Below are 13,681 nucleotides of genomic sequence, written 5' to 3'. Positions count from 1 at the left end.
CGACCCAACCCCCCATTCGCCCTACGAGTAGCGCTAGACACGGTCGCTAGCAGCGCCTAATCGTCGCCGCCACGCCGAGCAATTGGTACTGGCTTACAAAACCATCTACACAACCCGAATGGAGAGATGGAATTGGGAAACCTATACCATTCGAATCGCCTTGATTGAGGCTATGCACTGACATAGGTTTCAAGCCGATGCACGCGATAGGGTGGGCAGTGCATGAGGTAGCGTTGGAGTTGACCCTATGACCCCCCGTACAGTGCTCAATTGAGTGCGCCGGGCACCCCCTAATTTTTGCTTATGGTGGGTTAGGGGGTTAGTAGTAGTGGTGGTGAGTGCTGTAGTGAGTGCTGTAGTGAGTGCTGTAGTGAGTGCTGTAGTGAGTGCTGTAGTGAGTGCTGTGGTGTGCCCTAGAAGGTCCCGAGGCGCTGCGGATCAAGGAGCCCTCGGGTTCCAAGATTGGTTCCAGGTGGCAGGGTGGTTCCAGGGGGTGGGTTCAGTAGGTCGACATTTTGCCACGGTGACAGGCTTACCCTACAGCAGAAATCCACCCTGAGCGGTCTGGCTGGCTGGTGTGGGCTGGAAAAATCAGCTTGGGCAGTTTGGGAACGCCCGGGAACATATGGGTCACGTGACCTCCATATTCGACTACATGCGTACTTCACACCCGCACCGAAATTCGAAACATTCATTTATGGGCACCAGACCTATATCATTCGATTCGCCTTGTCAAGAGCTACGCGCTGGTATAGGTTTAATTGGACCGATCGCAACAGAGCGGGAGATGCACGACGTAGAATGAGGTCGACCCCGGGACCTTGGATCGTGGACAACTTCATCACCCCGCCCTTGACACCCGAACCAGCAGATCTCCAAATGAGCGACGTGCAGTTCTTGGAGTGCGCCAGATGGTTCTCGGGGTGAACTGCGAGTGTTCTGGAAATGTGCAGGATGCCTCCAATTCGTAGCAGACACCTTTGGGAATTCTGACGCATGGACGAATTCTCCCGAAAAGGGGTAACGCTAACCTCCCACTGACCAGTAATATCCCGCTCCCGTTAGCGCTATTGGCATTGACCAATGACACTCCATCAGTAGTCCATTAGAGTTCGCCGGTGCTGGGGCTAACCACCTAGCAGCTACCACTAGGGACAAGGTTGGGACCGGGGTTCCAATTTGGGCGGCAGTAACTTTTTCGAATTCGCGAAATCAAATTCCCAAGTCCAGCTCCCGCATCGCCGGAATGTGCTTGGCACCTACTGTACCATGAGCGCAGGAACCAGTAGACTAGACGATCAGGGGCGCTGGTAGCTAGACGTCCTGGGGACTACCTGGTGCGGCCATGGAGATGGAGACATGTTGAGGGGATGTGATTTGGGTATCTGTACGAATTTCCGAGTTAGGGGGATTAGGGTAAATTCCTAGGTCTAGCAGGGCCTTCAATTGATAGCCTAGATGTCTCGTCACATCGTCTGGGACAGCCTTGAACCAATGGCTGAATTTGACCCCCTAGGTGAATCCGGACCCCTCCCAATACCCCAAAATGACCCATTGTCACCAGAAGACTTCCCTATGCTCAGGTCAGTCATGGCTGGGCTAGTAGAAATAGCTGATGCATCCCATACAGGTAGGGCCCTCTGTCTGGTGCAGACGAGCATCGTACTGTATCCCCAACGCTTGAATCGTAGCCATGAAGCCCCCTAGGGAACGAGGCATAGCAAGCTACACAACTGGACCAATTTCGAACTCATGTGACCGGATGCAGACAGTGATACTGTAGTCTCCCCCGTTGCATTCACCCTCGAGTCCCTTGCTTGACCTAATTCCCATCGCCGTAGAGACATTTCCATTAACACCCAGCGGTGGCTGTCGTACCGTAGCGAACTAGAGGTTTGTACAATCCTCCTATGCCCCTCCTGGGACACAGGGCTTCAGAGGCACATATCTGTGACCTGCTGCATCGTCCCGGGAATATGTCACTCCGTAGAATAGTGTGAATAGGATTCGGATGAAACCATGGCATTACACACACTCTAGCCTCGACCAGGCTTCGATTCCCGCGACGTAGCGACCCCGGCGCCCCGGATGGGTAGGTACCTAGATAGCTGACTGTCCCGTTGGTAAACCCTGATGAGCTCGGCCCAAGTCAACACATCTAGAGCACTGACCCCGTGCGAGGCGTCCCACGTAGACCAGGGCGTCCGCTCAAGACCTAGGGGCCGCTCATCGTTTGCGTCAGACGTGAACTGTCCACTTTCAAGGAATGAGGTTCGTGATATCCTGACACGCCACACAATATTTCCAAACACTCTGGCGAGTGGCTGGTGAGGACTGGTTGGTCTGAACTAGGTCGAAACGATCCTGGGGATCAAATCTGTAAATCCCATAACCTGTTTGATCCAGACTGACCAGTACCATTCCCAGTCGACTCACGTACCCCCCAGGGGCAACCAAAAGCCCCGAACGCGGCATTCCTGGCATTCCTGTCCCTGCACCGCCCCTTGGTATTCCGTACACATGGGGATCTACGATTTCTCAAATCGACCTCAGATCTAGATACCCGCCCAAGATTCGAGCCCGATCATCCTCGATGCATCCACATGAGACCTATGTCATTGGATGCGCATCGTCAACAGCTGCTCACTGGTATCGGTCCCGGTTTCGTGCTATCGGGATTCACGCAATCCATATTTCGGTACGATGATTTCTAAGTCCATCCCAGACGAAGGGACCAGATCCCGAGTCCACCGTGGCGTGGCTGGTGTCTGGTATGCAGCGCGAGGGGTTCGATTCCCGTCGTCGCCGCGTTTTGGCCTGGGACTCACATGTCGCTGGACGGTTGCTCTAGGTCCAGAGATATGTCCAGGACATCCCCGCAGGTGTGCCGACTAGCTGCAGTGGTGCAGGGGGCAAGAAGTGGTACCTAGCTGTCGTCGTATGCAGGAATGGAAGATCTCACGCCAGTCGAATCCCGACCCCGACTATGTGTCAGCAGCTATTCTGGTCATGTGCCAACGATCCACCATGGTGCACGGTCCCCATAGGTCCCTGGGCGAGGGTGGGCCCATCCTCGCTGTCGTCGTCGCCTCCAGGGAGTCCCAAATAGTTAGCCACAGACGAACTCACATTGATCAGGACGAGGGAAGGCTGTACATGCTCCCATGGCCTGGATACACACCTGGAGAGGCCGCTGAGCCGTGCAGGACCACACAGGGACCAGGCGATGATATTTCCAAACTACCGGATCGCTGTCGCTCATAAGCCCTAACCCCAATTATAACCCCAATCTAACCCTAACCCTATCCCTAGCCCTAACCCTACCCCTCACCAGCCATGGTAAATCTCGAGGCGGCAACGTGGTCTGCGACGGTCATATCGACAGCACCCCCACTCGCCCAGATAGCTCACAAAGGCCCTGGCAGTGGTCCCAGCTCGCTCCGAGCCCAAATGCGCCTCTGGGAGTCGTTTGAGTTGACTTGATTTGGTCCAACTCAATCGACCGCCAACGAGGCATTAGCGGCCTACAGAGGTTCTAAGGTAGATTCCTGGACCACTCAGTTCTCGGCGCATCCAATGAAATGTCTTTGGAGACAATAGGGCCAAATTTGACGAAGTCACCAAAATCACCAAATCGAAAATCGAAAATCGAAGTCGCTCAAATGGCCCGTTGACGACCCGGACAACATCTCAGATTATAGCAGCTGATCACACGAGCACACCAAGCACGGTAGATATAGAATGGGACGAAAATTAAGCCCTATAGAAAATTTATTAGAATAGTGTCAAAATGACTCTCTTCGATAGGACGACGACGAGGCCATATAGATCCACACCCTGGGCATATTCGGAAAGCTGGGATCAAGAGCCTGGTCTAGAGCTACCTGGAAAGGTCTCCGGTGACTGTATCATCCCAGGACATCGATTTTAAGGTTTGGGTAAGGCTATTATGAAAATTGTTGAGACTTGTATTGGACACCAGAGCTCCCATAGATCCCCCTCAACTATCCTAGCATCTCCCTCACTCGATTTAGATCATTCTGGGCCTATCTTTGTCACTTGAATCCTACTATACAGCTTCCCATTCACCTATTCATAATCAGGTCTGGCTGGGTTTGGACATTGGATGTTGACAATGTGTATACAAGGGACGGGAGAGCCATGGAAACTAGTTGCGAAGTCTACTAGCCGTATCCCTGACGTCTGAAACGTATCCGGAGCCATCGCTGGACCTCTCTGGGGTGAAATTGCATCTAATTTGTATCTGGCAAATCTGAGCCGATGACATATATTTCGATACCCTAGCTGCATCTGGAAGCTCGCCCAGTCGAAATTGTCCAATCAGCACTCTTCAGCAGTGGCCATTTCACTTGGTGCTGTCATTTGGGTAGAATTCTGCTATCGGACCAGTCCCAAGCAATTTTGAAATCTTGGTAGATCCGTATTCCAAGTGACTCTACTTCGGAATCGTGGCCCCTACTTGCTACGAGTGCCACCGCGGCATCCGTAGGGCCTGCGGGGCAAGTACAACAACCTAGGGCAAATACAACAACCTAGGGCAAATACAACAACCTAGGGCAAATACAACAACCTAGGGCAAATACAACAACCTAGGGCAAATACGAAAGTCCAATTCCCGAGATTTTTAGCTCGGCAACAAATCTCGAGCAGTTGTATCCAGATGACCAAGAAGGGATCACATCAAGCCACCAGAGACCAGGAACCCCGTGGCGAGTTGACGACGCACTCCAGAGCAATCCCAGAGGGGTTCCCGAGACGAAATTCGAATTCGAGATATGAAGAATTAGACCCTAAGACCAAATCTGATGGACACATATGCCTCCCCCTGGATCCTGGGTCGTTGTGGTCACCATGAGAAACCGTTCGTGACCTCACAGGCACTTCCAAAAGCTCTAGATCTGTCACAAGTGAATTGGGAGCAACTGGGATGGTACGGCCGTATCAATTCAAGTGCCCCTGAGGTTGCCAGAGGTTGCCAAACTCACGGGTCCAATGCTGGAGGCAATACCATGACTAATGGGCTGGTCACTCGTGAGCTACGAAAAGGGGGAATTCACGGACTATCAAAACGGGGTGAATTTCGTTGTGCAATCGACTGGCACTCCAGAAACCATCCAGTTCACGTCCATGACGTCCCTGGAGCTTCCCTTGCTCGTGCACGGTCGTCTGTACCCGAAATAGGAAAAGCTGGATCTCAAGATCTGTTCGCAATAAGGTCCGAGCAACAGCATCGAGGGAGGTCCCTGGCCAACGGCGGATCACAGGGAGACCTAGGCCTGTCCAGGCAACACACAAACATGTCAGATTCTAATTTGGACGACATCACGATTTCGACACCCGCACAAGCTCACGATCAAGGGGAATGCACGCCTCCCACCTCCCATGGCGGCTAGCTGGTTAATCTAGAGTAGTCACATCAAGCGGTGTAAGACCCAGGAGGTTGCATCGATCACTGAGCTGTGTCGGTCAGTGCCGGCCAGTGAAGGCTAGTGAAAGCTGATACAGCCATGTCGAGGGCAAGGCTGACTCGGGGTGTCGAGCTATGGCCTTGGAGCAACGATAGCAGTGCAGCAGGATGCCTGGGAAGTTGCAGAGTGTGCATCTCGAGGCAACGGGTCTGGATGCGTTGCCGGTATGGCCTACAGTGAATCCGGGCGATACGGCTCTAGGAAGAGGCAGGGCAAGATCTGACCCATTCAGGTTCGTGTGCGTTGCCTGTCCAGTGACAGTGCCTCGTCGTGGTCGTGATCGTGGTAAGAGGCTGCCGTCTGGCGGTGTGACGATGTGACGATATGATGAATGACCCCGGGGGCTGGATGCATCGACAGAAACGAGCCGAAGCCATGGCCACAGACTCACACAGAAGACGAGGCTATCATGGCAACTGCCTGGATGTCACAATGAGAGAATATCGGTACTGGAGAAGCGAAATACTATTACGAGTCTCCCGGGCCAACACACAGGATGCACGGGCCGCTGGAGAGTGCAGAGGGCAGTAGGATTACGAGGGAACCCGCATATCCCCGTGCATCGACCATATCAAGCTGTCCGGGAGCGACAGCGAGGTTCACGATATCCGCTCACGGCAAGGGGAAGCCCCAGATCGAAAGGGGGACACTAGAGATAGTCATTCCGGTTAGGGCCAGGCAGTTCCGGATGCATACGGACGTCTCTGGGGATGGATGCACGTCGAAAAGTGTATCAAGACTCTTGTCCCCGTATGCATAGCCTGGATCATCCGCCCGCATCTCCTCCATGGGTCGCCGGGACGCTCCGACGACACTGGGCATCGATAGACACGTCCTCCCACTATCCATCCCCGCCCTCGCATGGTCCAATTGATCAATCCCACGCTCACAAGTCGAGACAATCCAATACAATATCCTCGAACACGCCTCAAAGCGATCCAGAATCACCCTTAACTTCAACCGCACCCCGACGTTCCCGGGCACAAGGGGAGGAGTCGAATGGATTACTGATTGATAGAGCTAGCGAATCCCTCCAATTGCATCACATCCGATGAATCCCACGGTCTCGCATGGGAGGGCAATTCGATTACGAAGATCGGGTGTCAAAGGGACTGGAAACCATTTGGGTAGGGGGTCAACCCGCTGGGGGACTCTGGACATGGACTACAGGGGGATTGGGGGGTCGATACAGGGCCCTAGAAGGTCCCTAGAAGGTCCCTAGGGGTCGCTAGCAGGTCGCTAATTGCTCTGGGCTCAGTGGTGGTGATGGAAGATGGGGGATGGGGGATGGGGATTGGGGGGGAGGGCACGGGGATTGATACAGGGCTCCTAGGTGGTTCCTGGAAGGCCCCTAATCATTCCAGCCATAGTGGTGTTAGGTGTGTTAGGGGTGTCGGGGGTGTCAGAGATTTCAGGGGGCAAGGTCCCTAATCGCCCCGGCTCGGCCATGGGGGCTTAAGGGGTCCTTAGGGGACTTGGCGGCCTTGGGGATCTTAGGGGAACTCCAGGGCTTTCTCCTCAGCGGGCTCCAGGGGCTGAAATCCTCCTGTCGCGGATTTGGCGGGGAAAAGCGTTCTCCTATCCAATGTACAGGAGAGCCCAATCCCCAGCAAAATTCCGGATAGGAGAAACGGATCTCCTGTCGGCATTTAAGGTGCGGGGAACCCTCTCTTGTACATTGGACAGGAGACCCATTTTACCATACAATTTCCCGACAGGAGATTCGAATCTCCTGTCGCCGATTTTGCGGGGGAAATCCTTCTCCTATCCAATGTACAGGAGAACGTTCCCCGCACCCAAAATCCCGACAGGAGATCCGGATCTTCTATCCTCGATTTTGGTGGTTAAACCGTTCTCCTGTACATTGGATAGGAGAGCGTTCCCCGCACCAAAAACGCCGACAGGAGATCCATTTCTCCTGTCCGAAATTTCTATGGCAGAACGGCTCTCCTGTACAAAGTACAGGAGAGCATTCTCCGCACCTAAAATCCTGACAGGCCATTCGACCCTTCTAACCGCCGCATGCCATAGGGGATATAGGGGCAAGCTGCGGCCCCCGACTAGAACCCCGCCGCCAACTGAAAGCCCTGGACATTGCCTGTCCCCTCTGATACCTTGAGGCTACCGAACGTCCAATGGATTCGAGCACCACCCCGAATGCGCTGAAGCCACTATCCAATTGCCCAACCCCGCCAATGCCCCGGACCCAACTATGCCACCTTCGTGACTCATTCCCTTGGAGTCATCAAGGTCAAGCATCTGGGCATCTGGGCATCAATCAGATCATGCGCGAATGATGCTGAATGATTGAGCAACACCATTCTTCATTCAATATGTCGATGCATCAAGTTCGTGGGCGTCAACAGGTCCGGGCAAGTTGCCGATGCTACGAAGTGTGTGTCCACGACTAGCCCCCCTGAATGATGCCCCGAAACCCCTAAGCGCCCAAGAGCCACCACGCTAATGTGCTGAAGCCAAACGTTTGAATATCATGTCCCTGATGTTTGAAGTCACAAATCTCATGCATGCGAGCATCGCAAGGTCTCTTGGATGATGCGCGAATGATGCTGAATGACTGAGCAACACCATGCCTCATTAAACGTGTCGATGCATCAAGTCTTTGGGCATCGCGAGGCCTGGATAGTGCGGTGATGCTACGAAGTGCCCAAGTAGCCGATTCCATCATGACGGGTACCCCCCCAAGCACCACCCCCCTAAAATCACCAAGTGCCCGCCCATCATGGCCTACCTGTCCCCTAAGAACCACCACTGATGTGCCCTGTGTCCCGAAACCGAACTCCTCAACATCACGGTGTCTGCATGTTGAAGTGACGATGCACCACGACTCGAGCCTCACTAGGACTCTTGGACGATGCGCAAATGCTCATGAACGACTAAGGATTACTATCCCCCCTGGATAGACTGATGCACCATGTTTTGGAGCATCGCCAGGCCCGAGTAATGTGTTGGTCCTACGAAATGCGAGGCCGCTATCACCCTAAGAACAACACCCCCTAAACGAGCCCTGAAGCCGCTAGCCCACCAACCATCGCCAGGCGCCCGAGAGTCACGCCTGAATATCACGACTCCTGCATGTTGGAACGACGATGCACAAGCACCCAAGCGTCATAGGGTTCTTCGGATGATGCGCAAATGTCCCTAGACGACTGGAGATTACTATCCTCTCTGGGTATATCGATCTTTGGGCGTCATCGGATCTGGATGCGCCGAAGTTATCAAGCACCCGGCCATTGACCACTGCCCCTGACCACTGCCCCTGAACGAAGCCTGAAGCTGCCAAGTTCATCACAGCCCCTGAACACACCATGATGTGTTGAAGGCACCATGCACGATCACATATGCATCGTGAGGGTTCCTGAACGATGCGCAAATATTGCCAAGCGATCGGGGATCGCCATATTCCTTTGATATGTCGATGCACCCAATCTTGAGGCATCCCCAGGTCTTCCAAAGTCACCGAGTGCTCAGTATCCGGAACCCCAGACATGCCCCAAAGCGCCCATTACGCACCACGATGCCCTTCGACAACGAGTAGAAGTCGTCGGACACCCAGCCATCACCAGGCCTCCTGGACGGTATACCGAACCTATCAAGCACTGCTGGAACTACCAAATGCGTCGAAATCCAAATGTACATCACCAGAGCATCAAAATGTGTCCCAGACGATGCGCCGAAGTCACATATCAACCTGGGAAGTGTCTGGGTGACTGGATGACTGGATGACTGCGTGACTGCGTGACTGGCCTACCTTCTGGAAAATGCGCTGCGGCCACTAAACGCCCCTAGACAATGCCCCGGAACCAACCTAGCACCCCCGAACCCACCCCTAAACCCGCCTCTCCTAGACAGCCACCAATCTCCAGAACCGCAACCGTCGACAAAGGGGTTGCACTCCCGCTCGTGCATCTCCACGTATGAGCTAGCAGTCGTCGTGCATGTTGCATCAGTCAATTCTCCGTTCAGCTGCGAGTCGATGCATATACCTAGTCGCAGCGGAGAGGTTGCCGTCATCGAGATATCCGAGGGCGAAGTTCGCAATCCCAAAACCCACGATGAGCATCAGCAGCACGATCGAGGTTCACGATGCTCTGGATCGCGATTTGCTCACGCACAAGGCGCTGCACCACTCCAATCGACCAACCGGATCACAATACGAGCTCTGGGGATGCCGGGGATACCGGAATTGAGATGTGCATGCGCGTGGTTGGATTGTGAATCGGTATCGCGCATCGAGTGTACGTGCATCACCAAATGGGGTCAACACCAAACTTGCGACGACGATGTCAAAGTTGCGTGGTTCGAGTGGCATCAATTGGAGACAAGGTTGTGGTGCGGGGGCTAGGGGTCGTGGTAAGGGGATTGGGGAACATATGGGGGGTTCCAGGGAGTCATCAGGGGACCACCAGGGGATCACTAGTGAGGGGCCATTGGGGGCTATCAGGGGACCAGAGGGAACTGCCAGGGGGACAGGGGGAATTGCCAGGGGACCACAGGGAACTACTAGGGGATTTTCAGGCAGCCAGGCAGTCACCAGGGAATCGCCAGGGGACTCATCGACCGCCAACCAGCCTGGAAATAGGGCAAACACAGGGAACGATCAGTGGGCGAATCCTCCTGTCAACGATTTTGCGGCAAAAACGGCTCTCCTCTACTCGGTACAGGAGAACAGAATCGCCACCAGAAATCCCGACAGGACATCCGTTTCTCCTGTCAGGCCATAAGGTGCAAAAAGGGCTCTCCTATCCAATGTACAGGAGAAGGGTAGAGCCACCAAAAACCCCGACAGGAGAACGGGATCTCCTATCCGCGATTTTGCAGTGAATTCCGCTCTCCTGTACCGAGTAGAGGAGAGCAGAATCTCCCGCAAAATCGGCGACAGGAGAAATGGATCTCCTGTACGCGTTTTATGGTGCGGGGAACGCTCTCCTATCTAATGTACAGGAGAGCGAAATCCCCCGCAAAATCGCGGATAGGAGAAACGGATCTCCTGTCGGGATTTTAGGTACAGGGAACGCTCTCCTGTACATTGGACAGGAGAGCCGTTTTACCATACAAATTTCGGACAGGAGAATAGCGGTCATCTCCAGGCGTCTCCAGGCGTCCCCTAACGTCCCCGAATACCCCCTATAGCATCCCCCGTAACTCCCACCAGCGCAGCCGGGCCTCCCGCCCCTCCTTTGGGGGATGGCTTCAGGGTCCGAACAGCGACAGAACCCCCCAATCCCCCTAACTCCCCAACCTCCAGGGCTCCCCCAGAAGCCCCCTAACTCATAGACACCCCAACTATCGATCGCCTAAACCCCTCACCTAACTAAGAGACCTAGAACCCCCCCGAAGCCCCTACGCCCAACACTAGAGCTTCCCCGCAGCCCCTATGAAGCGCCCCGAGCCCCAACCAAGGCACCTAGAAGATCCCCTAACTCTGTCTGACCCCTCATTAGAAGACCACTACGCCCCCTAGTCCCCGCGCCCGGGGGAATGCTAATGCCCACTAACGTCCACTAGGCATTCGCTAGATTTGCGATCACAGCGCCCGAAGCCTTCTGTATCGAATTAGCCCCTGAATGGAACCACAACCCACAAACATCGTGAGTCTTCAACCCGTCGCCGCTCCATCATTCCTGGCCCACCAATTGTCAAACCAGGCCCATTCGAAAGCCCTTGCAATGGCAAATTGAACAAACATGCGTGCAGCATCAGCCAAAGCGTGTGCGTGGAGGAATCAAGGATCAAAGTATGGGTACCTATCCAGATTGTAACATGGGTGTACGTAATGTACTAGACAACACACATTGTAGCCAGCCATTCGGCCCCAGGCAGAAACTAGATATCTCAACGAATCGAGGCGTGAATCAAATGCAACCACTGTAAAATGATAGGTCTTTCAAATAGCTATCGATTTGTTATGGTTGCATGAGTCTTCGTGTAGAGTTGACCAAGATATGCCAGGCTCAATGTGAGGTGTTCCCATACAAAGAGACCGCTGCCGTTGGTAAAAGGGGCCAGCACAGAGACCTGACTACCCGTCCCAGCCCAGGCAAGTCAAAGGAGTATGGAAATGAACCCAGAAGTGTCAAGAAGTATCCAGAGAAGTCCAGAGGAGTCCAAGGGATGCCAGGAATACCAAGGGGGAGCAAGGGAGATCAAATGTGTCCCGATTCGTTCTGTGGACGCCGTGGTCCGGATGATGATACTTGGATCAACATGCCACGCTGCTGTCTGAGTCGGATTCGAACCCATTCCGGAACCCCCCAGGGCTCCCGAGTGCCTCCGAGAGTCCCAGAACCCCTCCCCGTGTCTCCCCGTGTCTCCTCGGAGTACTCAGACTACATACTGCCATATGAGTCCGTGATCCCCGGCATATCGGCCCGTAACTGTCACGGACCTCCCGGTGTCTCCCGGAGGTAGGACGGTCAAGCACGAACATCACGGCAACAGGCTAGGCCTCAGGGGACAAGCCTGATAATTCCCCAGGGCTTCCCAGCAACCCAGAAGTCCATATGGCCATGTCTAGATCGTATCCAGGCCGTGTCCAATGCCCGGAGGAGCCAACCTTGATATCAACGTCTAGTGGAATCGAACCACGGCTCATAGTCTATCCAGTCGCCCTAACAGACTCGTGGGAGTTCTACCCATGGGAAAATGGATGTGTACGGATTCGCACATCAATTTTGGACCGTCTACCATACGCCAGAAGCCACCCAACTCGTCTGACAACTCCGTCCAACCGCCGAAGTCCCAAATATGTTTGACCGGGCCAAACAAACCCTAACACCGTCCCCTGACTTCTCTATGCATCAGTGGGGACACCGCTGGCAACTAGAACATCGCACAAGTCCCCAGGAGTCTCATTTGGGGCCAGGGAGGTTCAATATCAGTAGCTGGAGGTCATAGTAGTTCCAACGTACACAAATAGATTTCCTCATGACTACCGTATTCCCCAGCTCGCACCATATATCCGTGACCACTCCCGGTGCACCGTCGTCGTGTCATTGCCGTCCCCGGTGTCTCGTCGCGTCTCGCCCCGTCCCGTGATAGTGCACATATACCCCATATCCCATTGTTGGACTCACTTAGTCCGCCAACGCTTACCGGGGCTGTTCGGGTCCACGCCAGCGTCCCATCCAAGGGGCTACCGACCCAGGAGTCTCGCCATGTGTATCGGTAGCTCGTGGGACGTCCGGGGCTGGAGGTTCGCCCGGTGCAAGCCCACAAACGCCCAACCGAGTCCGAAAAAGGGGGTGACCACGGACCCGAATTCCAAGTCGCTGACACTCAAGTTGGCTCCCACCGGACGCGACACGATCGCACAGGCAGTGGAATGCCATCCCAGACTCATCCCCGGTCTCATTGGGCTGATCCCGCTGTCGCTGTCGCCTCAAGCAGAAATCTAACCCCGGCAACATCACGTGACGAGTCCAGCGTCCATCCCAACCCCAACAAGCAAGCCGACGACGTAGCCAGCATCCCCCGAGGTCTCTCATGTCAATCCCAGGCCTCCCATGTGAATCCGAGGCATCTGGGATACCCGTCGTCGGTCCAAATGCGCCTGGGCGTGTTGATCAAAGTGTCCACGAAATCACCCCATTTGCAATCGACCCCCAGCGACCGGGAAGGGCTAGATCGACCAACCGAGTTGATGCATCCGTAGCCCAGTCGATTGCGACCCCAGTGGGGCCACCAGCTAGTGATGTCGGCGCCCCGATCCCACACATGAAGCCATCTCGAACCATGCTGTCCCCAAATTTGGACCTGGGGGATTCGCCAACCGTTTGGCCATGTCCGCGCCGTTGCCCCCATGCTCGTGGGCAGTCCCTGGCACCATCCCGCCGTCGCCGGGGGCTCGATCGGGGGTTGGTTAGTTGGTTGGGAAAGTCACGGGTCACGAGTCACGGGTTCGGTCACGTGTCACGTGTCCTGGTCACGTGCTTGGGTCACGGGGTTGGGTCACGTGTTCAGGTTCGGGTTGGGTCACATGTTCAGGTCACGAGTTCCGGGTCACGGGTCACGGGGTTCGGGTCTGGGTCACGGGGTCCGCGTCACGAGTCACATGTTCAGGTCACGTGTTTGGGTCACGGGTTAGGGTTAGGGTTAGGGTTAGGGTTAGGGTTAGGGTTAGGGTTAGGGTTAGGGTTAGGGTTAGGGTTAGGGTTAGGGTTAGGGTTAGGGTT

At 54.7% G+C, this 13,681-nt stretch overlaps 1 protein-coding gene across 1 annotated transcript; it reads left to right on the top strand.

Annotated features, from left to right (window-relative positions):
• Nucleotides 1–8,995: 8,995 nt before the first annotated feature.
• Nucleotides 8,996–10,231, top strand: GGS22DRAFT_190314 (uncharacterized protein; the record flags this gene model as incomplete). Its single annotated transcript, XM_047964959.1, has 3 exons — nucleotides 8,996–9,213; nucleotides 9,297–9,745; nucleotides 10,026–10,231. 3 exons carry the CDS (start codon nucleotides 8,996–8,998, stop codon nucleotides 10,229–10,231), a joined length of 873 nt encoding a protein of 290 aa, XP_047816846.1.
• Nucleotides 10,232–13,681: the final 3,450 nt, after the last annotated feature.

This window comes from Annulohypoxylon maeteangense, assembly GCF_022496945.1.
Source record: "Annulohypoxylon maeteangense strain CBS 123835 unplaced genomic scaffold GGS22scaffold_13, whole genome shotgun sequence".
Lineage (NCBI taxonomy): Eukaryota > Fungi > Ascomycota > Sordariomycetes > Xylariales > Hypoxylaceae > Annulohypoxylon > Annulohypoxylon maeteangense.
Note: the sequence above shows the minus strand (reverse complement) of the source record. Positions and strands in the feature narration are given on the sequence as shown.